This window comes from Odocoileus virginianus, chromosome 7 (genome assembly GCF_023699985.2).
Source record: "Odocoileus virginianus isolate 20LAN1187 ecotype Illinois chromosome 7, Ovbor_1.2, whole genome shotgun sequence".
Lineage (NCBI taxonomy): Eukaryota > Metazoa > Chordata > Mammalia > Artiodactyla > Cervidae > Odocoileus > Odocoileus virginianus.
In genome coordinates, this window is record NC_069680.1 from 5,000,284 (window position 1) to 5,028,251 (window position 27,968).

Below are 27,968 nucleotides of genomic sequence, written 5' to 3' on the forward strand. Positions count from 1 at the left end.
GCTTTTTCCCAGTTTGAACACATGTTTGGTAATATTTGTTTGGGAGTGGGGATGGTTAAGTATCTGGATCGTCCTGTTTCTTCCCTTGCCCCACCTAGTTTTTAAACCTATTTCTTCCTCTTGGATTCGATTCTTCAGTTTTTCAGTTTGATATTTCCTGTTTCTGGAAAGGAACCATGTTGAGCCATAGTTGTACACAGTTCACTGTTACATACCCAGTTAATAATTTGCTGTATACTCTGCTATCGGGAATGTGGTAATCTCTTTATTACATCACCTCATTCAGTACAAGCATTCAACAGCTGTACTGCTACTGCATGTCAGGCACTGTGTTTAAGATTCAGTGGTGAACAACACAAACAGGTAGCTCATGAATCTTACCTTTTGAAATCCAGGTGGAGGTATTTTCCTTTATTAGGCAAAGAGGACTGGAAAAGAATACTTTTGGCCTGGCTTCCTTTTTCTGGAGCTGAGGACAAAGAAAAGGGAAGCCATACAGAGTAGAGGCAGAGCTTAGGACCACTTCCAACCTGCCAGGCAGATGCAGCTCTGGATATGCCAGCTGAGGGCTTCCCTTGTGGCTCAGCTAGTAAAGAATCCGCCTGCAATGCAGGAGACCTGGGTTTGATCCCTGGGTTAGGAAGATCCCCTGGAGAAGGGAAAGGCTACCCACTCCAGTATCCTGGTCTGGAGAGTTCCATGGACTGTGTAGTCCATGGGGTCACAAAGACTCAAGACACGACTGAGCAGCTTTCACTTTTTTCATGCCAGCCGAAGGGAGACATAGGTTGAGCTGACCTCACAGGAGAAACTGTTCTCCTGAGCTCATAGAAGGACTAGGTGTGGTTGCCAGAGGCCTCGGGTTCCAGAACCATGCCAGTGTTTCCTTCTCTCTTCTGATGGGCTGATTAAGAGGAAACTGACCACCTGTCAAACCAATCGATCCTAAAGGAAATCAGTCCTGAATATTCATTGGAAAGACTGATACTGAAGCTGAAACTCCCAATCCTTTGGCCACCTGATGCGAAGAACTGACTCATTGGAAAAGACCCTGATGCTGGGAAAGATTGAAGGCAGGAGAAGGGGACGACAAAGGATGAGATTGTTTGGCATCACCAACTCATTGGACATGAGTTTGAGTAAGCTCTGGGAGTTGTTGATGGACAGGGAAGCCTGGTGTGCCGCAGTCCATGGGGTTGCAAAGAGTTGGACACGGCTGAGCGACTGAACTGAACTGACGACCTGTGAGCCCTTTTCTCCCTCTCCTGGCATATTCAGAGCCACAGCCTAGGCAAAAACAGACAGTGCCTCAAGTACTTAACTGGGAGGCAGGCAGCACAGCCTTGTCCAAGATAAGCGCCTTGACCTTGCCCTTAGTCCTGACCTCAGATCCCAGATTCACAGTATCAGCCATGTGATCTTTGGCAAGTTACTTGTCTTCTGAGCTTGCATTTCTTCATCTGTTAGTGTGTACCTCAGGATTAGTGAGAGCTAAGTAAGCTAGTGGAGTGAAAATTGCTTAGCCAAGTGTCTAGCATATAGCAAGAACTTAAATAAATGATAGCTGTTATTATTTAGCTTTAATCTGAGGCTTTTCTCAGATGAAAATTAAAATTAATCTTGGTACTTTGGGGTTCACTGTCATCTGAGCAAACCACATCTCTTAAAATTATAGTGTATGTGTTTATTCTGATACAGGAAGCTCCAGAAGCTGCTCTGTCTTGCTTTGTCCCTGTTGGCAAAAAATTGAGATTCTCCCCCCGGCCCCGCCAAACTCAGCATGCTAAAGCTGAGGACAGGGTGGTGGGTGATGATTTTCCATCCTATGTGGACATGTCCTGATACTCCCTTTTCCTTGCTAACCATTCCCCAGGCTGGAGTCAAGAGGGCAAACCAGAAGGCCCAGCTTTGGGTTTGACTCTCAAGATGACCAGCTGGGAGGAAAAGCAACAGGCAAAACAGGCTCCTGAGGCAGTGGAATAGTGAGACTACATCATTGTTACACTGGTGATAGTGCCTACTGAAGAAGCGCCAGAGCTGTGTGCACATACAAAATAAAGGTCATGCCACCTAAAGGGAGAACGCTGGGCAAACTAGAGGTGGAGATGGCAAAACAGGAACAGAAGGGCTGCCACAGTGAACAGAGAAGCAGGACAACTTGACTAGGCAGAGTTCTCTCATCTCAGGGAAACTGTGCTCAAGTTTCAGGATTTCATACCTATCCCCTTTACCCAGGATCCCTGCTACAGTGAGTATCTTGGTCTGTGCAAATCCTGGAGCCAAACACTGTGTATATATAGGTGGCTAAGGACAACCAGCACTGGCCTCTGCCACTTTTTTTTACAGCCAAGTTGGGGAGAACTAGCAACAAGACCCACATTTGTGTTCTGTGTGAAGTACACTAGAATGTTTTCAAGTGGGGTCCTCTCAGCCACGCTTTGAAGCTATGAAGGAAGCTATGAAGCTGCCAGGGTAGTGACTTTTAAGGGTAAGTAATAATCCGTGCAAAAATGACTCCTGTGTTCCCAGATTCAGATTCATGTCTAAGCTGAGGTTAGTTTCTTGGTTTGATTTCTTGTCTCTCCCATTGTTACTATTCCCTCATTCATATTTTATCAACTTGATTTGCCGAGAAGAGTATTATCAATCAAAAGGGCTTCCTATAGAAAGTTCCATTAATTCTTGTCACACATTAAGTTCAGATATTGAAGTGGAAGGACAGCAGAGAGAGATGGAATTGGTCTGAATCTATATTATCAGAGATAGTGAAGTAACTGCCCAGCTACAGTTTAGCAAGTGCCATGCTAGAATTCAGCATTGTGATTTATACATTCTGTTTATTTGAAAATGTGTAAGATTCTGAGTTAGCCTTCAGAGCACCTTAGAGGAGAAAGGCTTGCCTCACAGAGTTTAGGTGAGTTAAATGCTGAACTGACCACCAAACTATTTTGGCCTACTTGCCACCTCATGAGGTACCTAAGTCGGCACTGAGTTCAATGTGAGCATGAGAAGCTATGTCCCTTAGCCACCTGGGCCCCTGCACTTTAATTTCTCTCCTGTCTTTACCATGAGGTGGTAGTCTTCCTGCCCTCCCTCTACTATCCCCCAGCCCACTTTCTCACAAGGACTGCAGATTTACTTTTCATAGCCATGTGTGTCTCCTGGTCTTCCCAGCTTGCACTTACTCAATCCATCAGCTCTTTCAGGATATTTTCTGTGTTCTTTTCTGAATTACTTGCTGACTTTTCCCTTCTGTTTCATACTAGGAACCGTCTTATCAAATCAAACTCACTTTTGTCTTTCATGCCCCTTCCCTTCTGCCCACTCCCCCAACACTCATCTGTGCACAAACTTGCATATTTCTGCCTTTGCTCAGACAGTTCTTTAGGTTTACCCTGCTTCTCTCTTCTCTACCTTTGCTCAGACAGTTCTCTACCCTGCTTCCCTCTTCTCAGGCTTTTCCAGTCCTGATTTCAAGGCAAGTCACTTAACGCCTTAGAGCCTGTTTTCCCATCTAATAAATAGGCCTGATAATCCATCAGGGTGGAATGAAACTACAACGAAAAATATTTAAGTTGGACACTCTTTGTAAAAGTTTGTGTACACTTTAATTTTTGGCTCCACCACGAGGCTTACAGAATCTTAATTCCTCGACTGGGGATTGAATCTGCCCCCAAGAATAGAAGTGCAAAGTCCTACCCACTGGGCTGCCAGGGAATTCCCTATGTACACTTGCATGTAAACATTTCTTCCCAGCTACCTCCCCTTCCACATACACACACATCCTATTTACGGAGTGCTGGGGGTGGTGGAAGTGGGACGTGGGCCCTGCTGTCTAGTGATATGTAGTCTCACAGCCGCACAAACTACAGACTGTATGTGATGAAGTGCCAAACTGAGCTTTGGGGAATTCTGAGAAAAGCGATGATGTGTTTTCCAGGGTCCCTTCAGTTAAATAATGACAGCTACCTCAATCTTGTTGAACCTCTCTTAGGCCAGTGCTCATCTGCCTGTCCCCCCACTCCCTGCTCCAGAGCTCAGATTCCTAGGCACATGTGAGGCTCAGTTACCTATGACCCTGTGGCTCTCAACATTTTGGTCTTATTCTTTGACCATATCAATACTGTCACGAATGAGAGAGGGAGGATAAGACCAGGTTGTGGCTAGAGCTCAGGTCTGATTTGATTTTAAACCCTAAAGGGAGATTTAATACGTGTTGGGAAGGAAGCATGACCCGAGTTGAGGGAATATTGCGGGGCCAGGGTGCATGGGAAGACTACCCTAGTTGAGTAAGGAGCTGGAGAGTTGATTCTTAGGAGGCTTCTTAGATTGCTGCTGGGTAAGGTGATCAAGTCTAGAAAGGGAGGGATATTTGCTCACCTAGGAGTTCACTGTAAGATCTGGAATAAGAATGATATTCAACATGAACTGGAAGGGAACGCAGGTGTCTCAGTGACCCAGTCCCTGAGGAGGTAGACCTCAGTTACATCTAAGAGTTGGTCTGACTACAATGTTGTAGAGTAATTGGCCTCCAATTAATAAAAAAAAAAAAAAAAAAAAAAGAGTTGGTCTGAGTGGACAAGTGCAAATGTTTGTGGCTTCTTTAGTCAGAAAAACAGCATTTTTTTGTATGCACTCCCGGTCAAATTTTTATTCATGCCTTGAAGCCTGACCCCCTCAGGCCTCAAGCTGAAAGAGCAGGCGGCTGGATACACTTGAGTTAGAAATCAAGACCCTCATCTGGGTTGAGAGCTGCCCCAACACTTGGTGTCCACCTACTCTGGCCCTCCAGCCTAGGCAGAGAGCAGAAGCAGGTGGCAGGAGCGCAAAAAGTGAGCTCCACATTAGAGGACTGGGCAGAGGGCCTTCGGAGAGTTAAGTCGGCCAGAGGACAGGTGTGCACATCCCCCGGAGAAAGCAAGCCCAAGGGGTCCGAGGTCTGAGGGGTAGGAAGGTGGGATAAGTCCTTACAGAGCGCACAGGTTGATGAAGCCACCACTAGGGGGCGCTGCCCTAGGGGCGGGGCATGCCAGACGCCCGAGGGCACTGTGTGAGCCTTGACCTATAGTATAGGGTGGGGGAGCGAAAGCCGAGAGCGCCTTTCCCCGCGCCCCGCCTCCCTGGCCCCTCCTTCCAGGCCCCTGCCCCACCCCCGGCTCCGCCTCCACCCGCCCCGCCTCCGGCCGCGGCCCCTTCCTCCCGCAGCTGGTGCTGTGGGGCCGCGGAGCCGCGCATCGCCGTCTGCATGGCCGGGGATCTCCTAGCAAAGGTGAGACAGGCGCGGAGTGCGGGAAGCGGCAAGGCCTGCGCCGGGGGCCGGGGGCCAGGCCAGGCCTTCCCTACGTCTGTTAAACCTTCCAGGCTTGGCCAGGCCTTTCTCACCGCCAAGTCCCCTGGTCCCGCATAGAAGCTCAACAGGGGCGCGGGCCAGGCCTCCGGCGGCGCTGGTCGCAGACCTGTCACCGCAGAATCGGGATCTGGAGTGGGGCGGGGGCCCGCGTGGTGAACAGTGTTCCCCGGGATCTGGGTCACGTCTCCTGGCGTCTGGCGGGATCGAAGGAGAGCTCGTCCTCGAGCTGCAGCAGTAGAGACTGAGGTTAGATCAGAAGAGAGGAGAGAACCGCGGACTGTCCAGGATGAAGGAGGGAGAGGGTAGCGGGGGAGGGGCTCTCAGGCCAGGAGAGACCGCCATCCTACTGGGCAGAGACGGATACCGCCTACACTGGGCAGGTGGGCATCTGGGATGAAGGTCGATAGCCTGCCTATCCTACATTGATCCTGGTGGCTACCCTCCTCAGTTCCCTCCTCCCCAAGATCTAACAGCGGGAAGGTGGTCAGAGTTCAGGGGGCCGGCCCTGGGGGAGGATCGCAAGCTTTGGAACCGGAGATGGTGTGTGGGATGTGGACTGGAGACCTTGAAGCCTTGTGGTCACTGGGGGAAGGGGGGGCAGCTCCACCTGTCCCCCCCGCCCCATTTAGCCCCACCCTCCTGCCCAACAGGTTAAATGCAGGCTGAGCGCTCCGGCCCAAATCCCATATCTAGAACTGCAGTAGACATGGGAGTAGAGGTGGGTTAAGTTCCTATTCCATTGCATCTTTACTTTGCTAAATCAAGGGGCCTCCTCCTGCCTGGGTTATGTAGCCCCTCCCTCCCTTGCCAGACTGGCCTTGACCCATGCATGCATCCTATTTGAGCATCTGAGATCAGAAACTTCCCTCCTCTTTACACACACACACTCACAAACACAAACTTGGATTCTAGCCTTAGAATTAGGACTATGGGGAAGGGAGGCAGGGTTCTGCTCTGCATCTCACCCCCAGTGGATACTGGTAGCCTCCAAGCCTGCCGTGAGAATTGGACCCCTGTCTGTACATACACTTGTCTCTGCGTAGATGTAATTGTATGTTTGAGGACTGTGTGCATACAAATGTAGTTGATCCTTTTGTGGACATGATGGTGCCTGACCCATGTATCAGTGGGATTGTGTGTGTGTCCCTACAGGTGCAGGACCCTCCTGTGAATAGGTGTACAGTTTTCCATATATGTGTGGGTATATAATCCTCCTTGTTAACCCCTGAGACTGGGTGCCTTGCTAATTGAATGGGCATGTGAATACAACTTTACATGTAAATATGTAAAGACAGGTGGCAGGCCCTTTAGGTAAACATACATGTACCGACCTTGCTGTGAATGTGTGTGCCTGACTCTTCATATGTATGTGTGCTCATAGCCCTCCTATGAATATGTATGTGTGTGTGTTTCTATGTGCAAGCCCATCTCCCTCCTCTGGACATACGTGACTCATTTAAACCTCTGTTGGTGGGCCAGGCACCACACTCTGAGTGGTTCCTCTGACCTGGGGTGTATTCCTCTTGCCCAATCCTAGAGACTGATCCCTCCTAGCCTTAGGGCTCCCCCCGCCCCTGCCCCACTTCTGCACTAAGCAAATAGGAGGCCCCAAAGGTAAACAGGTGTGCCTCCACAGTGAGAGATGGGGCCTGGGCAGTTTGCCTGGGGCCTCTTGCTGCCCCAGCCCCCAGACCAGGATCCAATGCCCCTCCTGTGGTCCAGGGAGCCTCTTCAGTCTACTCATACTCCATTCTCCATTTTTGGGCTCTGCTCCAGAACAGTAGTGACCTTTACCTCTTGAAAAAACCCTCCAAAGTCCTGTTCTCCTTCTGGCCAATTCCCAGTCCCTCCCCTCTCTTCAAGGCCACCTAGTTAATATTTGACCTGGAAGGAAAGGGAGAGGCCAGTGGCCCCTCTGGTTTTGTCTCATGAGATTGGGTAAGGCAGGTTTTCTCCACACCGAGCCCAGTCAAGGAACTTCAGAGATCAGGCCTGAAGTTCGGGGGTCAGATCAGACCTGCCACCTATCCCAACCCCATCCCCAGCTGGTTGCCATGGGGGAGGGTCCAGGTGTGGTAACAGTTTCCAAGATGTACCAAGGGAGGTGGCCACCATCTCAGGGATCCTGTCGTTCCCCTTTTCCATGTTGCTCATGTCTCAGCTGTGTGACCTTGCACACTTAAGCTTCCTGTACCAGTATGACAACTGCACGGCTTGGTGGGGGTGGGGGGGCAGAGGGGGCAGATACCATCTTGGTGCCTGTGAGTGCCTATTTGCAGGTAGGGGCACGTGTGGATGCTTAGCCAGAGGGTACAGTACAGACTCGCTTGGGCAGGGCAGAGATGTGCACCCCCTTGGAGAGGAATGCTGAGGAGGAGAAATATCTAATTAAAGACAAATTCCAGAGGGAGCTTTCAGGCCAGGGAAAAGAAAAAACAAAGGGAAAACAGGACAAACTAAACAAAGGCCCATTAAGCATCTCTGCCCAGGCCTTCCTGCATAAGGCACCCCCGCAGGCAGAGGGGCAGCTACTGCCCGAGTTGGGCCTCACTGCTGGGAGAAGGCTTCTTCCTGAGAACCTGGGCTTTACCAAGATGGAGGCCTAGTTGAGCTTCTGACTAGGTTACAGAAGGGCTGTCACCTGAGATTTGAGTTGAAGGGAGTCTAGGGTCTTGTAAAGCGGGCAAGCTCCACCCAGCTTCCTGCATCTGAACAGCAAGGACAGAATGATGGGGTTCATTCCTCTTGTGGGAGTTTTGTAGATGCTGGGCCTCCTCGCTTTGATATCACCTGAACTCAGAGGGGAATGCTATCTACTTTCCATCTACACACAGATGAAAGGACTTTTTTTCTGTTTGTTTTTTTCTTTTCTTCAGAAAACAGACCTCAGTGAACCAGAACTAGCCCTGCTGTTGGGGCAGGGTGACCCCACCAGTGACCTACAACCCCTGTGTGACCCCACCATGGAGTTTGTAACTGATGCTGAGAGGCAGCCTGGAATCCACCCCTCTTCTTGACCTCTTACCTGGGATTCCATGGCGGCACAATCATGTGATTCCATGTCTTCCCAATTCCAGGACCCTCCCTGGCCCCATGACCTCTGACCTTGTGAGCAACCTCCCTGGACCTTAATCCCTGTGACTGTTCTTCCCATCATCCCCCAGCCTCTGGCCCTGGCTCCCTCTGGGGGTCTTGTTGGTCTGAGCCTCCCCAGGAAGATGTGGGGGAGGCTCTGGCCCCTCCTCCTGAGCTTCCTCACAGCAACTGCAGTCCCTGGACCCTCACTGCGGAGACCATCCAGAGAATTAGATGCCACCCCGCGGATGACCATCCCCTATGAAGGTTTGACATCCCCAACCTCGAAAGGCAGCAGGAGCCAGGGGCTGAAGGTGGGGAGGCAGTCCCAGGGCTGGGCTCACAGATCCTGCTCTCCCCAGAGCTCTCTGGGACCCGGCACTTCAAGGGCCAAGCCCAGAACTACTCAACACTGCTGCTGGAGGAGGCCTCCACAAGGCTGCTGGTGGGAGCCCGAGGTGCCCTGTTCTCTCTCAATGCGCACGACATAGGAGACGGGACTCACAAAGAGGTCAGCCCCTGGAGCCTAGACCGCCCAGAGGGTATCCAGCTTCATTCAGCATCTTAGGACCTCAACTTCCCGGAAACCCTGTCAGTCTTCTGTAACCCCCTGGTCAAACAGCACTGCCTTTCCTGGCCCAGGTCTCCTTTACATCCAATTCTCCTTCTGACACTTACCTCACCCTGGGGTCCTATCACCTTGTCCCACAGGTAATGGGGAAAAGCAAAGGGATTGTGTTTGATGCATCAGCCTATTCCCTTTACCACCCCCTCCAGATTCACTGGGAGGCCTCCCCAGAGATGCAAAGCAAATGTCATCAAAAAGGGAAAAACAACCAGGTATGTGATCCACCCTGTTCCCAACCCCTTTCCTCTTTCTCTTCAGTGGGGGTTCTCACGGTTGGTGGGGATACAGAGGTACAGATGGATAGGTACAGATGGAGAGGTACAGATCAGTTCGTCAGTTGCAGCAACCACAACGGACACTGTGAGTGTCGCTGGAGTGGCAGGCCTGGGAGCAATACTTGTAATGCAAACATCTGGTGACCTACTAGCGTGGTTTTGGATATTATCTTAATCTCCTCTGGGCTCCCAAATAATAATCATGATAACAATAGGTAATCTCTAGTAAGTGCTGACTTAGCTATTATCTAATTTCATTCTAAAATAATCCTAGGAAATGGTGTTATCCTCCACTATCAATGAAAAAAATGAGGCTTTGGTCAAGGAATAGCTCAAGTACCCACTTTTCTGTAGGTATTAGTGAAGTGTCGGGCTTCCTTGGTGGCTGAGACAGTAGAGTGTCTGTCCTCAATGCGGGAGACCTGGGTTCAATCTCTGGGTCAGGAAGATTTCCCCTGGAGAAGGGCATGACAACCCACTCCAGTACTCTTGCCTGGAAAATCCCATGGATAGAGGAGCCTGGCGGGCTACAGTCCATGGAGTCACAAAGAGTCGGACAGTGGACATGACTGAGCAACTAACACTCTCTAGTGAAGTGTCAGCCCTTTCTAGCTAAAGAACAGAAAGTCTACAGGGGTCCTATGTCTGGCTATGTAACAGATTCATCTGGAGAGCTTTTTACACAGTGTTTTTGTTTTTTTATGGTGTGGCACATCGGAATCTTAGCTCCCCAACCAGGGATCAAAACGGCACCCCCTGCAGTGGAAGCACAAAGTCTTAACCACTGGACTGCCAGGGAAGAACCTGGAGAGCTGTTTGAAAATACCCCAAGACCCACAAGCTGGGGGATTCTGACTTAGTGGGTCTGCGGCACTTAAAGGCGTCTCCAGGAGATTTCATCAAAGGATGCCTCTAAGTGTAACATGGGTGGGAAATGGAGCTGGTGAAGCATATGGAGTCCAATTTATGGAGGGCTATTAACACCCAGCTGGGGGTTTGGATTTTATTCTATGACAGTGGCACCCTCACCATTTGATATTTTAGAGACTTTCAAACTTTAACATGCACTTAAATCACCTGGGTGTATTATAAATGCAGGTGCTAATTCAGAAGATCTGGGGAAGGGCATCCGATTCTGCGATTCTAATGAGCTTCCAGATGAAGCTGACACACTGCTGGTCCCGGACCATTCTTTGACTTTAGAAGAACATTTCCCAAAGCATGTTCTGAGAAGCAATAATTTTCAAAAGAGATGTTTAATGGTTAGATGAGTCTGGAAAATGCTGCATGCTCAATCCTACAATGCACAGCGATACCCTTAAGGCTTTTGAGGTGTCCCCAGTAAAGGTAGCTTTTACCTGTGGTTTTCTATTCATTTGACCACAGAACTAACCCTCCCTCCTTCCCCCTTTTTAATGGAAACATCTTGAGGAAACACTATTTTAAGAATATTTATCTGGTCTCAGGCACTAAATGAATTAAAATAGAGTGAGTCTGGAGACAAGAAAGGTAGTGCGGAGGTGGGGGGCATATGGGTCAGAGGAGGGAGGCCTGAGCAGGCTGGTGGAGAGGAGGGCTGAATGCCAAAGTCTGCACCTGGTGAGGGTGGGGTAAAGACATAGAGGCCTGAATGGACTCAAACCCTGGGTAGCAGGCAGGAAGAGGAATCATTAACAAGGCAAAGAAGTCAAGAGGGCATCAGCTTAGGGCACTTGATGGGCAAGAGAAGCCCTCTGTGGCTGCAGGAGGGTGAATGAGGCCACAGGAAGGGGCAGGGCTCTGTCATGTAGGGCCAGGAGCATGTGGGGCCCTATGTTCAGGACTCTGGTGAGTCACAGAAGGGTTTTAAATACAGCAGTGACATGATCTGGTTTACATTTTTAAAATATGCCTCGGAAAGTGGGTTGCAAGAGGGTGCTGACTGGTAGAATCTCTCTGAAAGGAAAATCCAGACAATGGTAACAGCAGTCTCCTTTGAAGGCAACAGGATAAAAAAAGAGACTGTTTACAACATATCCCTTTGTACCTTTTGAATTTTACACCGTGTGCATGTATTCCTCATTCACTGAATCAATAAACAGCTTTTGTAAAGACAGGCACAGAGGTGCGGGAGCTGGCAGGTGGTCGCTGTGGCTGTCCAGGGAAGGAATGACGGTGATGATGTGGACTAGGGTGGGGGCAGTGGAGGGGAAGTGGACCGAGTCATGGGACGTGTAGGAAAAGACCTAATCACGGAGAGAGACTGAATGTGGGGGTGAGGGAATGGGAAGCAGCAAAGATGATGCCTGGTTTCTGGACTGAGGAATAGGATGGATGGGTGAAGTGAGGTGGGAAAGACTGGAAGAACAGGTTTAAGAGAGAAGATGCACAGGACGGAGGAGGGGACGAGCTTGATTTCTGACAGCATGAGTTCGACATGTCTGTGGGCTAGCAGGTGGAGCAATGGCTGGAACCTGGGGGGTAGGTTTGGTAATGCCACCCTGAAGCGGGTGTGGGAGCTCCATGACTGGCAGATGGTGCTGAGAAGATGCAAGAGAGAAGCATTTTCAGGTGGTGAGAGCCCTTGGAGCCCCCAGACTAGGGAACTGCAGAAGATGCAGGAGAAGCCAGCCAAGTGTGTCAGGTAAGCTGAGCTAGCCAAGGGAAGAGGAGTCATGCCCCTGGGAGACCAAATGACAGTGAGTTCCCGGGAACAGTCTGTGTCCTGAGCAGTGAGAACATCCACCAGGATCTTAGAAGGAATTGTTTGTCCTGTGGGTGGGGGCAAGGGCCAGACCACAGAGCTGGCCTAATGGAAGTAGTCTCTAAGGAGGCCCAGGGCTCACAGCCTTCCTCGTCTATCCCACAGACCGAGTGTTTCAACCATGTGCGATTCCTGCAGCGGCTCAATGCCACCCACCTCTACGCATGTGGGACTCACGCCTTCCAGCCTCTCTGTGCAGCCATTGTGAGTGTGTTTGCCCCTGCTCCCTGACCCTGGACCTGTCTGACCTTTGGCGAAAACCCCGGCCTGTCAGGATCACTGACTTTGGGCCCTTCCTCCCCCAGGATGCTGAGACCTTCACCTTGCCAGCCAGCTTCGAGGAGGGGAAGGAGAAGTGTCCTTACGATCCAGCCCGCGGCTTCACTGGCCTCATCATTGGTAAGCATGCTCTCCTCTCCACACAGGCCCCTCAACCACAGGCATGCTGTCTGTGGGGCATGGATCTCATTGCTAGGACTTGTCACCCATGTAGTATTGTGTCTTGTGTGTGACATGTCTCTCACGCTAGACATGTTTGTGCCTCAGATGGAGGCCTCTACACAGCCACTCGGTATGAATTCCGGAGTATCCCTGACATCCGCCGGAGCCGGCACCCACACTCCCTGAGGACAGAGGAGGCACCGATGCACTGGCTCAATGGTTAGGGGGATGAGGCCCAGGGTGGTGGGGGGCAGGGGACTGTTTCTGCATCCGTACTCCCTTGGGCAGTTGACCATCATCCCATCCCCAAATCCCCAGGTGAGCCTATCTCTTCCTGCGTGTGGTTGAATAAGGGCAGTGTGGTGGGGGTAGGGGCGGTGGGTGGAGATCCCCAATCTATCTCAGAAGCCACCTGACCCACAGATGCTGAGTTTGTGTTCTCCGTCCTGGTGCGGGAGAGCCAGGCCAGTGCCGTGGGTGACGACGACAAAGTTTACTACTTCTTCACGGAACGTGCTGCTGAGGAGGGTGCAGGCAGCTTTGCTCAGAGCCGCAGCAGTCACCGTGTGGCCCGTGTGGCCCGCGTGTGCAAGGTGAGGAGGACTGAGGTCAGGGCAAGGATGTAGAGGGTGAATCTCTGACCCTGGCGATTGACCCCCTGCCCCTGCTTCCCCAGGGAGACCTGGGAGGGAAGAAGATCCTGCAGAAGAAGTGGACCTCCTTCTTGAAGGCGCGCCTCATCTGCCACATCCCACAGTACGAGACGCTGCGCAGTGTCTGCAGCCTGCAAGCTGATACCTCAGCATACACACACTTCTATGCGGCCTTCACGCTGACCACACAGTGGTCAGTTCAGGGATGGCGGGAAGGCGAGGGATGGGGACAGCATAGGGGCTGGAGCAGAGGTCAGGGGAGATGAGACAGGACCCCCTGGGGGGAAGCCAGCCACAGAAGGAGAACTTCAGGCACATCCAGGGGTCTGCTGCCACTCAGGAGAGGGCTTGTGGACTTGGAGCTGGGATTGGTCAGGGCAACAGTGGGCTCCAAGCTGGGCAGGCAGGCAGGCTCCTTTCAGTGTGACTCAGCCCTCTCCCCTCCATCTCATCCTCAGGAAGACCCTGGAGGCCTCAGCCATATGCCGCTATGACCTGGCCGAGGTGCAGGCTGTCTTCGCAGGCCCCTACATGGAATACCAGGATGGTGTCCGGCGCTGGGGCCGCTACGAGGGTGGGGTGCCAGAGCCCCGGCCTGGCTCGGTGAGTGCTGAGGCCTGGGGTCAGTGCTGAGTAGACAGGACCCCTAAGATGGGGAGGAGGTCTAACCTTGTGGGGAGGGTGGGCCAGTGGTAGAGTTCTAAGATTCACCACCCTATTCCCCACCACAGTGCATTACAGATTCATTGCGAAGCCAAGGCTACAACTCATCCCAGGACTTGCCATCTCTGGTCCTGGACTTTGTGAAGTTACACCCACTGATGGCTCGGCCTGTGGTGCCCGCACGCGGACGGCCCCTGCTGCTCAAGCGCAGTGTGCGCTACACACACCTCACAGGGACACCTGTCAGCACACCCGCCGGACCCACCTATGACCTGCTCTTTCTGGGCACAGGTGCTTCTGACCCCTGGCCTGAGCCCTTTGGTGACTGCTGGCCTGAGTCCTTGATCCCTGTTGACATCCAGTCCCCTGGATGACCCCGATCACAAAACCCTGGTGACCATTGATGTTGATTCTTCAGTGAACACTCACTACTGGTCCCCAAGGACCACTAGCTCTTGGTGACTGCTGACTCCTGTCACCAACCACAATGACATTTGACCCTGGTCACTAATGCTTCTAAATCCAATAATTCTTGCCATGACTAGCTTGGAGTTTCCAATCTCAGGAGAACCCACTGCTACTGGCTGAATCCTTGTCCCTGACCTCAGGACTCCAAGCTGTTCCCGTTAGGCTATTTATTGCAGGGGGCTGAGAGTAGATTCCACTGTTGGAGTCTGACCTTCTGCCATTCCCATACCAGCTGATGGCTGGATCCACAAGGCTGTGGTCCTGGGCTCTGGGATGCACATTATTGAAGAGACACAGGTGTTCAAGGAGCCCCAGTCTGTGGAGAACCTGGTCATCTCTCCGATGCAGGTAGCCCCTGACTCATGACCCTCAATATTCTGGTCTTGCCAGAGTAGACAGAGGGAGGTGGAAGGTTGGACACTGGCTGCGTGTGTGTATGTCTGTAAGTGGGAGTGAGGTGCTGCCAACCAGCTGTTCTCTCTGACTCCTAGCATAGCCTCTATGTGGGGGCCCCAAGTGGCGTCATCCAGCTACCACTGTCCAGCTGTTCCCGCTACCGCTCCTGCTACGACTGCATCCTGGCCCGGGACCCCTACTGTGGCTGGGACCCCAGCACCCATGCCTGCATGGTGACCACCACCGTAGCCAACAGATCCCAGAGTAGCAGGTGAGAGGCATGGGGGTTGGGGGGCAGAGTTCGAGGGTCCCATTTGCCCTGGGGATCAGGGCCGAAGGGGTGAAGGAGGGCCTGCCAGCTGCGAGGAGTAGGGTCCAGTGGTTAGTAACAGCTTTGCTGACCCATCCACTGGGCAAACTACAGCCCAGTTCCCCTTGTTCTTGAATCCCAATCCTCTGTCTCCAGGACAGCACTCATACAGGACATGGAAAGAGGAAACCGAGGCTGCGAGGGCAACAGGGACACAGGTAAGTGACATCATGGCCATGTGTGGGTCTGGTAGCATAGTCTGTCCTCTTTACCATTTGATGCCATTTGTATGTGCATATATATATCTGAATGACTGTTTGTGCTTTCAGTGAGAATGACCCAGCACAGAGTAAGTATTCAACAAACATTTGTTGCAAAACGCAAAGTTATAAATAGGAAAACAGATTCAAGATGTGAAGTTTTTCCTTACTACTGGAGCTTACAGCCAAGTATGTGCACAGGCAATTAAATGATCACACAATAAATTACAATTATTTTTTTGTTTTTTTTTTATATAAAAGAAATAATTACAACTATGACAAGGGTTTGAGAGATAATAGGTTCTTCCCCAAGGAAGATCAGATGACTGAGCTGATATCTGAAGCAAGAGCAATAATCATAATAATCATAGCTAATATGTACCGAGGATTTACCATGCCGCGAGCACTGATCAAACACACACATTTCATTTGTTCTCAGAGCATTCCTATGAGAAAGGTGCCATTACTACCATCTCCATGAGGGGCAACAGAAAGAATAAGTAAACTACCCAAAATCGATCAGCTCTTAAGCAGTAGGGTCAGAATTTGAGCCTAATCCCAACCAGGCTGACCGGAATCTGTGATTTTGTTCACTGTTATGCTTTCTCCTCCAAGTTAACCTGGCTAATACAGGGCACAAGGAAGGGGACGACACCCAAGTAGAGGGAAGAGCAAGCTTGGTGTTTGAACAAGAGAAGAGGCTGGAGAGATGGGCAGGACTGTGCTGAGGCAGGGGGATGGCATCATCAGCTTAGTGTTTTTAAAAGGTCACCCCACTAAAAAAAAAAAAAGTCACCCCATTGCTGTGTAAAGAATGGATTAGGTGAGGGCCAGCAGCTGGGGAAGGAGAGACGTGATGGTCTGAGAAAGATTCTGGAAGCAGAATCTTAGTGAGGGTTAGATACAAAGGTGAAGGGGAGAGAGAGACAAGGGAGACTCAAGTTTCTGGGAAATGGCTGGTGGTGCCATCAAGAAAAATACAGTGTAGTCTAAGAGGGAGGTTTTGGCCTCAGTTCCTGTGACATGTCCAAGAGGTGCACGGCACGTAGAAGAAAGTCAAGTCTATGCTCAGTAGAAAACTCTGTTGGAGACAGAGATGAGGAATCACTAGTAGATGTCAGGAACTGAAACCACTGACATGACCAACTGAACCTTGCGTGGGAGCATGAGCACAGAGGGTTTAGTCCTATAATTCGAAATTCTGTGCTTGGTGCTGGGGACCTAACAGTGAACCACCTGGCTTGCCATCTCCAGTGCCCTCCCAGGATAAGCAGGATAAACTGACCACATTCTCCTGTCCCTTGCTCCCTCCAGGGCCACCGCCACCACTGAAGACCCGTTCTGTGCTCCGGGGCGATGATGTCCTATTGCCCTGTGACCAGCCATCCAACTTGGCCCGGGCCTTGTGGCTGCTCAATGGGAGCATGGGCCTGAGCGATGGGCAGGATGGCTACCGCGTGGGTGTGGATGGGCTGCTGGTAACAGACACGCAGCCTGAGCACAGCGGCAACTACGGCTGCTATGCTGAAGAGAACGGCCTCCGCACCCTGCTGGCCTCCTACAGCCTCACGGTGCGGCCAGCCACTCCAGCCCCTGCTCCACAAGGCCCTGCCATGCCTGGGGCACAGCTGGCTCCGGATGTGCGGCTGCTCTATGTGTTAGCCATTGCTGCACTTGGTGGCCTCTGCCTCATCCTGGCTTCCTCCCTCTTCTACGTGGCCTGTCTTCGGGGAGGTGGACGAGGGCACCATCGAAAATACTCACTGGGTCGGGCTGGCCGGGCAGGGGGCTCTGCTGTGCAGCTGCAGACGGTCTCAGGCCAGTGTCCTGGAGAGGAAGAGGACGGTGATGATGGGGAGGGGGTTGGGGGCCTGGAGGGTGGCTGCCTCCAGATCATCCCCGGAGAGGGGACCCCAGCCCCGCCGCCCCCGCCCCCCCCACCGCCACCAACTGAGCTGACCAACGGGCTGGTGACACTGCCCAGCCGGCTGCGCAGGATGAATGGCAACAGCTACGTGCTCCTGAGGCAGAGCAACAATGGAGTGCCAGCGGGGCCCTGCTCCTTCGCGGAGGAGCTCAGCCGCATCCTGGAGAAGAGGAAGCACACACATCTCGTAGAGCACCTGGATGAGAGCTCTGTCTGAGCCCAGGCTCCCAGGACAAATGCTCTTTCAAACCAGCCTGCCTGTACCAGGCTGGGCTGCTGCCTCCCCAGCGGACAACTTACCCTCATCCCCGCAACTCCAGGCCCTTCTCCCAACTTTGTGATGTCCCTGTAGGGCTGGCCAGCGTCAGGCCCAACCAATGCCCCCTTCTCAGTCTCTCCACAGACCCATCTGTGAGCAGCCCAGGTCAACCGGTGCTCCTCAGAGGTAAGTGCCCCTCAGGCTCTGCAGTCCCAGCCCCCACTCCTCTTCCCTTTTAACCTAAGCACTTGGGAGGAGAGGATGCCATCTTCCTGCCCCATTCACCTGCTTACACCCTTCCTCTTTCTCCCAGGCAGGGCTCTGCACGTCCAGGTGGCCTCAAGGTCACCACCCTCTGCCTGGCCCTATGTGCTGGATGGTCCTGGAAACAAACCAGACCTCTGCCAGTCACCAGAGCCACCTGAGCCCTGCGTGCATTCACGTGCGCACGTGGAAGAATACCCATCAGCTGGGCTGCAGGGCCCCCACCCCCACCTCCTGGTGTATTCCTGCGTCTCATCCCTTCTTCTGAACTTTGGGTACCCTCTCAATTGCCACCTCCCATCCTATCTAGTCTTTTCCTGTAGTCCCAGCCCCATGTGATGACCTCTTTGGCAAGAGCTTGGCAACAGGCCAGCCTGGGAAGGTAAGACTACTACATCCTTCCCTCTTCTCCCCTAATGTGTAGCCCTTGTGAGTCAGCCTCCCTACCCCTTGGTCACTCTCAGGAGTGCCATAGACAGCTCCAGGCATGGTCTTCCTCACACACATGTGCTTACATTTCCATTCACATGCACCTTCTGAGCCCCCCCTTGCCGCACCGAACCTGTGTCTGTCAGATTTGGTCCATGAACATTTCAGAGGGAGAGCTGTCTCCCATTTAGCTGTCCTTGCAGACACTTCCTTAGGACGGGTGACCAACACTGCACTCAATGAGCCAGCCTCCCTTTTGCGGACCAAGCATTTGCTGCCCCTAGATCAGAGCAGGGGGAGGAGAGATCTGATGTCTCACCTGGCACTGATGCCCGTTCTCGGAACTATGCAAAGGGCAGAGGTTGGGAGTCTGGATGCTTGGCTCCCACCCCTGTCCTACCTCACCGGGGCACTTTCAGGGTCCAGGGGCCTCTGAAGTCTCCAGGCCCACATGGGACAATCAAAACCTGACTGAACTCCCCCATTTCCCTCGGGTGAGGATGACTGTTATTTTTGTAGCTGAGAACGTGGAATCCCACGGATTTTTACTGCCCTTCACCCAACCTCTCCTTCCTCTACCCCACAATGAATGTATTTATTGTAAACTGGCTACACTTCTTTAGAAATGCCCCTACTCACCACGAAGGTAGGCGGGACAGGCATGTGACAAGAGTGGGGAGGCTGGGCTCAGCTCCTCCCCCTACTGTTGGTTAATAAATACCCTTTTCCCCACAGCTACTATGAGTGGTCTGCTTGGTCTAGGCTGGTCTTCCCCTGATCACCAGGAGACAGGCTTCTAAGCTTATGATAAAGATGTTTCAGGGTGGGGTTTGCTTTCCATAAACCATTTTCAAGGCTTCCCTGGTGGCCCAGTGGTAAAGAATTCGGCTGCCAATGCAGAAAACACGGTCCGGGAAGATCCCATAAGCAACTAAGCCCGTGCGTCATGGCTACTGAGCCTGTGCTCTAGAGCCCGGGAATGCAACTACTGAGCTATTTGCCACAACTACTGAAGCCCCCATGCCCTAGAGTCTGTGCTTCACAAGAAGAGAAGCCACTGCAATGAGAAGGCTATGCACAACTAGAGAAAGCCAGTGTGCAGCAATGAGGACCCGACACAGCCAAAAATAAAATTACTAAAAATTTTGCAGAAGTTGGGATCCTCAGCTTTCATCCTGATTGTCCTGAATGGGCACCCAGTGGCTTTTTTAAATGATCACTATTTACTGATCATGGTGATAAGGGGATGACAAAATTAATGACAATTCAAGAATTCATACAAAAGTTTCTAGGTTTTTACCTCCTGGCTCTTTTTCTCATCTCCTCCCCTCCCTAGGTCTAGAAGATGCTGCCTATTAATCAGATGGTCTGAGAATCACTCTTTGCAAGGGTTAAACCTAGATTAATCATATTGCCTTTGATACTACACCATCCTGAAGAGTTGTTATTCATTTTGCTTCTGGTTTTAGGATAGTAAAAAAATGGTGTTACAGTTTAAAATGCACATATTTTGAAGCAAACTTCAAGTGTGACCTTGGCAAATTTATTAACTTCAGTTTTCTAATCTGCACACAAACATTCACATAGATATAAAGGGCCTAGCCCAATGCCAGGCTCACAGCAGACTCTCTTGGTCACTGGCTACAGAAACAGGCCAAAAGGAATTCTTCAGAAGCCAGCCTTGAAAGCCCTCACGGTGACTTGAGATCACTATTATTGATTTGGATTTTAGAAATGAAGACCCAGTCAAATCTCTGAAGATTCTTAGGTTTCAGGATGCCAACTGGCTAAGAATGAGGAGACTCACAGTCCCTGCCCCTCACAGCGGACATCGAAAGAGACAGGCAGCTCTTCTTTATCCCAAGCAAAAGTACCCACTGGTGGACTCCATCTGTCTCCCGTGAAGCAAACCAGGAGCAGGAACCACTTCTGCTGGAGTGAGAGTCCAAACTCTGGGTATTAAGTTGGTCTTCAATAGGCTGGCCGCTCGGTGGGGGCAGGATTCTGGACCTCTCGAGGGCGCAGCCCGCCCAGTGCTGTCGGTTTGTTGGTGAAGGGGTGCCACTGGCCCTGGATGCTAGGACTGTCTGTGTGGAAGGGCTTGCGGATGCGGATCACGTCCAAGCCCGACTGGTCTGCCAGCTTCTGCATCAGCGTGGCGATCTCCTCGACCGACTTGCAGTTGAGGCTCTCCTCGCGCACAGCCCCATTAACTGGTCGAAAGGAGATGGGGATAACAGAAGCGGAGCAGGGGTCAGACGAGCGGCAGGCAAACGGGCCGAGCCCCCCTCCGACGGTGCCCTCTAGCCCTCGCCCGGCCCCACTCACGGTATTCGGCCACTACTTTTGGCACACAGCACGGCCGCGGGTTCACATATATGACGACCCCGGGATTCCGGCGGGCGAAGTCGGCCACCTCCCGTTCCACGAACTCCCTGAGGGACCCGAGAAGGGTGAGCAAGGTGACCCCTGACCCGGGGCGACAGCGGCTGGAGTCGCACCCCCACCCCCTTCCTCGGCTCACCTGGCGCCGCGGGACGAGGGCGCGTCACGGCTGAGGCTAAAGCTGAGGCGCTGCAGCTGCTGCACGTAGCGACCCAGCCCATTGTGTAGGACGCTCGTCAGGAAGCGGCTCGCGGTCCCGCGGGCAGTCATGGCCACAGCTCTCCGGTCGCCAAGCCGGGTCTCGCGGAGTCGGGGCGGGACGAACCGGAGGCTTCCGCTTCCGGTAACACTTGCAACGCGGCAGTTTTGCTTCCGAAGTCACGGCTAGTGGCTCGCGTGTGACCCATGTTGCAGGCGATCGGGGTTAGACGAGAGTGGTGACCCGGGGTCTGGGGTCAGGAGCGGCGGAGCTCCTAGCCGTGGAGCCGAGGAAGCCACCCGGCGGAGGCACAACGGGCGCCCCCCGGAGGGAGCGGCGGAGCAACACTCTAGTTGCCTGGAGTCCCCTTGAGAGGAGCGGTGGAGCGGTCTTTAGCAGGGGGCCCAGAGGAGAGGGACCACGGAAGGGATACAGACGGCCGCAGAGATGAGGACGACGAAGAGGGGCAGTGGAGGGGCGGTAGCGGCGAGGAGATGATCGAGAGAAACCGCGTCAGGAAGGGGCGGCGCTGAAGGTGGCAGAGGTGAGATAGCTGCGGAGGGACCGGCCAGAGGGACGCGGACGTGAAAAAGTCGTCTGGCGTGGATGTGAGGTGGCAATGTAGAGGAGCTGAAGAGGATTCAGAGGGAGAAGAGAGCTGCGTGCAGGGTCCCTAGGGTATGACCTAGTAGTGAAGGCACCCGAACCAGGCACCTAAGGCATTTCAAGCTGTAACTTCCTCCGTTTGAGTAGGAATGTGGGTCCTCCTCCGAAGCGGATACCCCCTCCGCATCCTGCTGCCCCTGCGTGGGGCGTGGATGGGACGGAGAGGCCTGCCCCGAAGCTTCGCCCCTGGCCCGCCTCGCAGACGGTACAGGAAGGAGGCTCTTCCCGCCTTGGAGGCACCAGTGTTGCCTGTAACCACAACTGAAATCCGCCAGTATTTGCGGGCCCGTGGGATCCCCTTCCAGGATGGACACAGCTGCCTGCGGGCACCGAGTCCTTTTGTGGGGGCCTCAAAGCTCAAGGACCAGACTGGTGCAGCCACTTCTTTCAGCCTGTTCATTGACAAGACCACGGGCCGCTTTCTCTGCATGACCACCCTAGCAGAGGGGAGCTGGGAAGACTTCCAGGCCAGCGTGGAGGGGCAAGGGGATGGGGCCAGAGAAGGGGTCCTACTCAGTGAAGCCCCAGAAGCTGAGGACAGTGAGGAGGTCCGGAGGATCTGGGACCGAGCCATACCTCTCTGGGAGCTGCCTGAGCCAGAGGAGGCCCAGCTAGCTCGCATGATGTTTGGCCTCACCAAAGTGACAGATGACACACTTAAGCGGTTCAGCGTGCGCTATCTGCGGCCTGCTCGCAGGCTTGTCTTCCCTTGGTTCTCCCCTGGAGGCTTGGGATTGCGAGGCCTGAAGCTACTAGGGGCCGAAACCCAGGGCGGTGGGGTGCAGTATGTGGAGACCACCATTCCCCGGCCTGGTGCCTACCACAACCTGTTTGGGTTACCACTGATCAGTCGACGAGATGTTGAAGTGGTATTGACGAGTCGTGAGCTGGACAGTCTGGCCTTGAGCCAGTCCACAGGGCTGCCCACTCTAGCCCTACCCCGAGGAACAGCCTGCTTACCCCCTGCCCTGCTTCCTTACCTCGAACAGTTCCGACGGGTTGTGCTCTGGCTGGGGAATGACCTTCGGTCCTGGGAAGCTGCCAAGTTGTTTGCCCGAAAACTGAACCCCAAACGATGCTCCTTGGTGCGGCCTGGGGACCAGCAGCCCTCTCCCCTGGAGGCTCTGAACCAAGGCTTAAACCTTTCTCGTATCCTGCGTACTGCCCTGCCCGCCTGGCACAAGTCTATCGTGTCTTTCCGGCAGCTTCGGGAGGAGGTGCTAGGAGAACTGTCAAACGTGGAGCAGGCAGCTGGTGTTCGCTGGAGCCGCTTCCCAGACCTCAATCGTCTCTTGAAGGGACATCGGAAGGGCGAGCTGACAGTCTTCACAGGTAACCTTTTGGGACCTCACTGCTTGGATGGGTTTGGGGGCAGAGGATTAGATGACTAAAGCATGTGGGTTTGGGCCATAGTAAATGTTTAAAAGCAGCCTTCCCCTCCCAACTTTGAAGCTTCTTGTGGACCTTGGTTTCAAGGTTAGGGCTTTACTCCCTCACCCAGGTCTGTGTTCAACCCCTGTGCAGGGCCAACAGGCAGTGGAAAAACAACATTCATCAGTGAGTATGCCCTGGATTTGTGTACCCAAGGAGTGAACACGCTGTGGGGTAGCTTTGAGATCAGCAACGTGAGACTAGCCCGTGTCATGCTGACACAGTTCGCTGTGGGACGACTGGAAGAGCAACTCGACAAATATGATGAGTGGGCTGACCGCTTTGAGGACTTGCCCCTCTATTTCATGACTTTTCATGGGCAACAGAGCATCAGGTGAGGTTTCCAGGCCTGGGGCTTTCAAAGAACAGGAGGGCAGGAGAACAGACTCCCAACAGTCTTCAGACTGCCATGATCTAGAGATTACTTGTAACTGACTCTTGAATTCATTGTCTCTTCCTCTTCCCAGGACTGTAATAGACACAATGCAACATGCAGTCTATGTTTACGACATTTGTCATGTGGTCATCGACAATCTGCAGTTCATGATGGGTCATGAGCAGCTATCCACAGACAGGTGACATCCTCCTCTTGTCTAGCTGTAACCCACTTAAACACACATCTTCTCAGGCAGCTGGCCTCTGGGTAAACACTGTACTCTTGTTTTCTGACATATGTGCAGGCACATAGCTCTCTATATGTATTTCTGTCTTTATAGAGGTGTGCAGTATGAACAGTGTTAAGTGTGGACAGGGATTTAAATGTGAGTCCTTGGGTAAAAGGAAGTAGAGTGATGTTGTGGTAAGATGTGAACGAACCAGGAGTATGTGTTCATTCTTGTCCTTCTGTGTCTGATAACCTCTTTGCTTTGTTGGGCAGGATTGCAGCTCAAGACTACATTGTCGGGGCCTTTCGGAAGTTTGCAACAGACAGTAGCTGCCATGTAACACTGGTCATTCACCCCCGAAAAGAGGATGATGATAAAGAACTACAGACAGCATCCATTTTTGGCTCAGCCAAAGTAAGTGGACTTTAGAAGATCTCAAGCTGTGGAGAGTAGAGGGGGCAGGTATGACCAGGGACAGCCTTCATTCAGCCTTAAATCATCTTGACTACCCGTGTGGAACAGGCAGGAGGCAGCTGCCTCTGGAGTCATGACATGAAGAATACATATGCCAGAATAAGACAATGAGGGACTTCCCTGGTGGTGCACTGGTGAAGACTGTGCTTCCAATGCAAGGAGCGAGGGTTGGAGACCTGGTCAGGGAACTAAGATCCCACATGCCATCTAGCACAGCACACAAAAAAAGAAGACAGTGATTACAACTCAATATGATAATACTTGGGGCTTCCCTTGTGGCTCAGCTGGTAAAGAATCCGCCTGCATCGTGAGAGACTTGGGTTCAATCCCTATGTCGGGAAAATCCCCTAGAGAAGGGAAAGGCTACCTACTCCAGTATTCTGGCTTGGAGAATTCCATGGACTGTATAGCCTATGGGGTGGCAAAGAGTCGGACATGACTGAGCGAGTTTCACTTTCATGATAATACTAAGAACTATGATAGGCAGCACAGGTGTTTGGGGAGAAAAGGCATCTGAGTCAGCCTGGGACATCTGGGGAGACTTCTTAGAAGAGGTGTCAACAAAGGTTGGGTTGGGTTTTGGCCAACAATAGGTATGAAATAAGCAAGTAAGTGGGAGGGCCCTCTGGGCAGCAGGACTAGCCTGGGATCCTGGAGCTTCCATGGCACACTGAGTGAGTGCCTATTACATGCCAGGCCTGGGCTGGGCACAAGGAAGACAGGGCAAGGAACGCAAACTATGTGCCATAATGAAATGGACATGGAACTGAGGAAAAGAATGACAAGTGGAAAGATGCTGGTGCCTTTTTTATTTATGGGTATCAAGAATGTTCTCTCCAGGGAAGTGACACATTTAGACTGGGACCTAAATGATAAGGAGTTCAGGTTGAGTGAGGTAGCAAGCCCAAGGAGCCAGATGTGTTAGCAGCAGAGGGAACAGCATGTACACAATCTGGGACAGCAACAGGGTTGTCAGGGAACTAAAATACTCAAGTGACCCCAGCATTTTGGTCAGTAGTTTGGAGAGCTTTAGTGACAGGGGAAGTACTTTTCCCTTCCCACATTCTTGCTATTCCTGCACGCTCAGCCTTCCTATGTGCTTCTCTCATATATCTTCTTGCTCCTTTCTTCTGCCCCTTATCCCCCAGGCAAGCCAGGAAGCAGACAATGTTCTGATCCTGCAGGACAGGAAACTGGTAACTGGACCAGGGAAACGGTATCTGCAGGTGTCCAAGAACCGCTTTGATGGAGATGTAGGTGTCTTCCCACTTGAATTCAACAAGAGTTCTCTCACCTTCTCCATACCACCAAAGAGCAAGGCCCGGCTCAAGAAGATCAAGGATGACAATGGACTAGTGGCCAAAAAACCCTCTTCTGGCAAAAAGGGGGCTATGCCCCAGATCTCTGACACTTGTTCCAACCAGGCCCGCAACCCCAACCAGCCAGACTTCTCCAAGCCTTCAAGATGAAGACACTGCATAACTGGGCATTGAAACAAGCTTAGCAGGACAGTCTGGGGTAGAGACTCTTAGTCCTCTGCTAGGGCTGCCTCTGTCCTGTAGTTGTGAGCTATGGGCCCCTGTCTCAGTCTGAGGGGCCTAGCATAGGGAATGGTTTCATTGTGAGAGAATTCAATTTAGCAAATATTTGAAAACCTACTATGTGCTGGGCTTGGTTCTAGATTCTGGGAGTATAGCACTGACAAGATAGATGAGGTCCCTGCTCCCATGGAACCTGTAATCTGGTAGAAGAGACAAGCAATGAGCAAACACACACAAAACATAGTTCTCCATAGTGAAAAAATGCTCTCAAGGAGAAAAATAGAGTAATGCAATAGTGCTTACAGGCTAGTTTAGAGTAGGATTTGAAAAGGTATCTCCGAACAGAGGACATTTGAGCTGGGACCTCTAAAGAACTACGACTGAGCCATGTGAACATGTGGAGAGAGAGGAATCCAGGCAGAGGAAAAAGTAAACACAGAGGCCCTGAGGTGAGAACGAGCAAGTTGAGGTCAAAGCAGGGGGGTCAAGCTCCCTGAACCTGTAGGGGAACAGGGGAACTTCTTACCAAAACTGCAGCCCAGGCTTTCAGAGCCAAGGGGTGACATTGTAGACACCAAACTCCTCTACCCGCCACTCTGAAGCCTTCCCTGAAGTGGTGCTTACTACCATCTGATCTAGGTGCTTCACCCTTGTATTAATAATACCAGGGCTAGCTACAAAGGTGGAAGTCCGGAAGAGAGCCGTGGAAGGGAGCTGTGAGCCCAGAGTGCCTGCCACCTAGACACTCATCCCATGGTATGCTGCCTCGGACTGCTGGAGTGGATGCAATCATGACTTTTTGTAGAGCCTTTTCCAGTTTTACTGAAAAAAAGAAAATATATTTTTTTTCCCATTGCCTTTGTTACTCTGCTTTTTCTTATTTGACCACCAGGTGTCTCCCTAGTCTTTAACTGGATTTTCCTTGAACTGAATTGTCCTCTCTTTTTGAATTGGGAATGGATAGTTTCCCTCCCCCACTCCATCTGAGCTGCATGCTCCCAAGAAAGCAGGATCTGCAAGCATGCACACCCTTATACCTCTTCATGGCCCAGGGAAGACAGGATGGTGCTTCTTTATCCCTGTCTTCCCTGAGGATCTCCATGTTATCCCTGGCAGAGGTGTGGGTCACTGGGCCCCATGCCTAAGACCTTGCCTGACCAGCTGTCCCTCTGTGATATGAGTCACTCAGTGGCCTCAATCATTGTGGATTCAGGCTCAGCATATTCTTATCTGCTCCCCACCCACTTCCATTTTCCTCTCCTTGTACCCTCTCCGGGTTTCTCCTATGTTAGTGTGTGTTAGAACTCGGTCTCTTGTTTAAAAATGCAGAACCTAGGCCCTACTCTTCCCCCAATCCTGACACACAGGCATTTCTGACTCTGGAGGTTTCAGGAGAGGTGCAGGACTCCTTGTTTTTAAGATACTCTGAAGGATATCGTAAAATAACTTATGCAGAAAGAGACCATGTCAGAAATATTGCTAAATGATAACACTTTCCCATGTTACTTCCTCTGATTTTCTAAAGTCTGTTTCCCTTTAGATTTGCCTGCAAGAGTAGTGAGAATGCAAGATGTTCTAGGGCTGGGGAGAAGCCTTTTGTTAAGGGGGGTATTGTGGGGGGGGGGGGGATGTCCTGCTTCCTGGAAGCAAGGCTGCCTTATCAAGCATTCCCTGTCAACCTAAGAGGGAGGTCTAGAACCCTGTGGAATGGTTTGGGGTCCCTGGTCTGTTGTGTGTGAGAACTGTGATTACAATTGTCTCCTGAAACAGACCCTGGAACAAAGCTGTTCTTTGGGGGGAGGAGGGGGACCTCCTCCAGGGCCTCCCTTCTTGGGGGTCTCTCCCAGACTGGCTGGAGCCAGGCCTCTTAATCCCGCAGTAATCATTCCCAGCCGCTGGCTGGTCTAGGCCTCATCTAGGGTCTATAACGTTGAACGTCAGCCATGCCTTCCAGATGCACACTACCAGGTCAATCCTACCTTTAAGGATGTGGGTTCCACATTCTGGTCTTCTGTGCTCAGGAAATCCTTCAGGGATTTCCATTAGGGGACTTTTATGAGGTCTATGAATTGGGGACAGAGGGATAGATACACACTTGCCTGTCTTGCCCCACCCGCCTAGCAAACAGCCTACACAGCAAACCAGAATGGTAGCGGGGAGGGGAAGCTAATGATCCCCCCCAGCCCCACCCCCTACACACACACATTCCATTCCACACCTGTCTTAAACTCCTCACGTGAAAATTAGCCCAAAGTATTTCAGGAGCCCCTGGAGCTCAGAAAGTAGCAGTTAATCCCTGGTTCCTATGTAAGGTCCCTGCGAGTCACTGTTTCTGTACCTCGCCAAAGTGGATTGAGGCAAACTGCCTGGGCTAGAACCAGTACTCAGCCTGTGCCCAACTGGAATCTTCCTCAGAGCTGAGGGACAGTCTGGCCCAGTAGAGTCCAACTGGATCTGCAGCCTTGTCCTCAGATTCACTAACCCACTTGGCTGTGAGGGGGCAGTTTTGGTCCTCCATCCCTTCAC

The 27,968-nt window shown here is 52.1% G+C and overlaps 3 protein-coding genes across 5 annotated transcripts; 2 read left to right on the forward strand and 1 right to left on the reverse strand.

The window, feature by feature from the left end:
- The first annotated feature begins 2,893 nt into the window (after positions 1-2,893).
- SEMA4G (semaphorin 4G) lies at positions 2,894-18,875 on the forward strand. 3 transcript variants are annotated; one of them, XM_020870640.2, is made up of 17 exons: positions 5,165-5,269; positions 6,001-6,068; positions 8,227-8,692; positions 8,788-8,936; positions 9,203-9,265; positions 12,177-12,275; positions 12,377-12,470; positions 12,618-12,731; positions 12,936-13,105; positions 13,189-13,358; positions 13,624-13,768; positions 13,897-14,119; positions 14,529-14,644; positions 14,788-14,963; positions 15,159-15,220; positions 16,577-17,634; positions 17,762-18,875. In XM_020870640.2, the coding sequence occupies exons 3-16, from the start codon at positions 8,569-8,571 to the stop codon at positions 17,404-17,406; spliced, it is 2,535 nt and encodes an 844-aa protein (XP_020726299.2). In that variant the 5' UTR covers positions 5,165-5,269; positions 6,001-6,068; positions 8,227-8,568; the 3' UTR covers positions 17,407-17,634; positions 17,762-18,875. The 3 variants fall into 3 exon arrangements, with proteins under 3 accessions (XP_020726301.2, XP_020726300.2, XP_020726299.2); XM_020870642.2 differs by lacking the exons at positions 5,165-5,269; positions 6,001-6,068 and adding an exon at positions 2,894-2,914; XM_020870641.2 differs by lacking the exon at positions 6,001-6,068 and having other exon boundaries at positions 5,162-5,269.
- Positions 18,876-19,670: 795 nt separating this feature from the next.
- Positions 19,671-20,853, reverse strand: MRPL43 (mitochondrial ribosomal protein L43). The gene is made up of 3 exons (XM_020870657.2): positions 20,666-20,853; positions 20,470-20,576; positions 19,671-20,354 (listed from the first exon to the last, which is right to left on the reverse strand). The coding sequence occupies exons 1-3, from the start codon at positions 20,794-20,796 to the stop codon at positions 20,113-20,115; spliced, it is 480 nt and encodes a 159-aa protein (XP_020726316.1). The 5' UTR covers positions 20,797-20,853; the 3' UTR covers positions 19,671-20,112.
- A 99-nt stretch (positions 20,854-20,952) lies between these two features.
- Positions 20,953-26,295, forward strand: TWNK (twinkle mtDNA helicase). The gene is made up of 5 exons (XM_020870647.2): positions 20,953-22,723; positions 22,916-23,156; positions 23,290-23,397; positions 23,700-23,841; positions 25,050-26,295. The coding sequence occupies exons 1-5, from the start codon at positions 21,481-21,483 to the stop codon at positions 25,368-25,370; spliced, it is 2,055 nt and encodes a 684-aa protein (XP_020726306.1). The 5' UTR covers positions 20,953-21,480; the 3' UTR covers positions 25,371-26,295.
- The last annotated feature ends 1,673 nt before the right edge of the window (positions 26,296-27,968 follow it).

Excerpts from the sequence above, each read along its gene's own strand:
- TWNK (XM_020870647.2), top strand. The coding sequence starts at position 21,481 with ATGTGGGTCCTCCTCCGAAGCGGATACCCCCTCCGCATCCTGCTGCCC. Across the intron at positions 23,157-23,289 it reads CATGGGCAACAGAGCATCAG|GACTGTAATAGACACAATGC; the intron begins GTGAGGTTTCCA and ends TCCTCTTCCCAG. Across the intron at positions 23,398-23,699 it reads GAGCAGCTATCCACAGACAG|GATTGCAGCTCAAGACTACA; the intron begins GTGACATCCTCC and ends TTTGTTGGGCAG.
- MRPL43 (XM_020870657.2), bottom strand. The coding sequence starts at position 20,796 with ATGACTGCCCGCGGGACCGCGAGCCGCTTCCTGACGAGCGTCCTACAC. Across the intron at positions 20,577-20,665 it reads CCCTCGTCCCGCGGCGCCAG|GGAGTTCGTGGAACGGGAGG; the intron begins GTGAGCCGAGGA and ends CGGGTCCCTCAG. Across the intron at positions 20,355-20,469 it reads AAAAGTAGTGGCCGAATACC|TTAATGGGGCTGTGCGCGAG; the intron begins GTGAGTGGGGCC and ends CCTTTCGACCAG.
- SEMA4G (XM_020870642.2), top strand. The coding sequence starts at position 8,569 with ATGTGGGGGAGGCTCTGGCCCCTCCTCCTGAGCTTCCTCACAGCAACT. Across the intron at positions 8,937-9,202 it reads GAGACGGGACTCACAAAGAG|ATTCACTGGGAGGCCTCCCC; the intron begins GTCAGCCCCTGG and ends CACCCCCTCCAG. Across the intron at positions 14,964-15,158 it reads AACAGATCCCAGAGTAGCAG|GACAGCACTCATACAGGACA; the intron begins GTGAGAGGCATG and ends CTCTGTCTCCAG.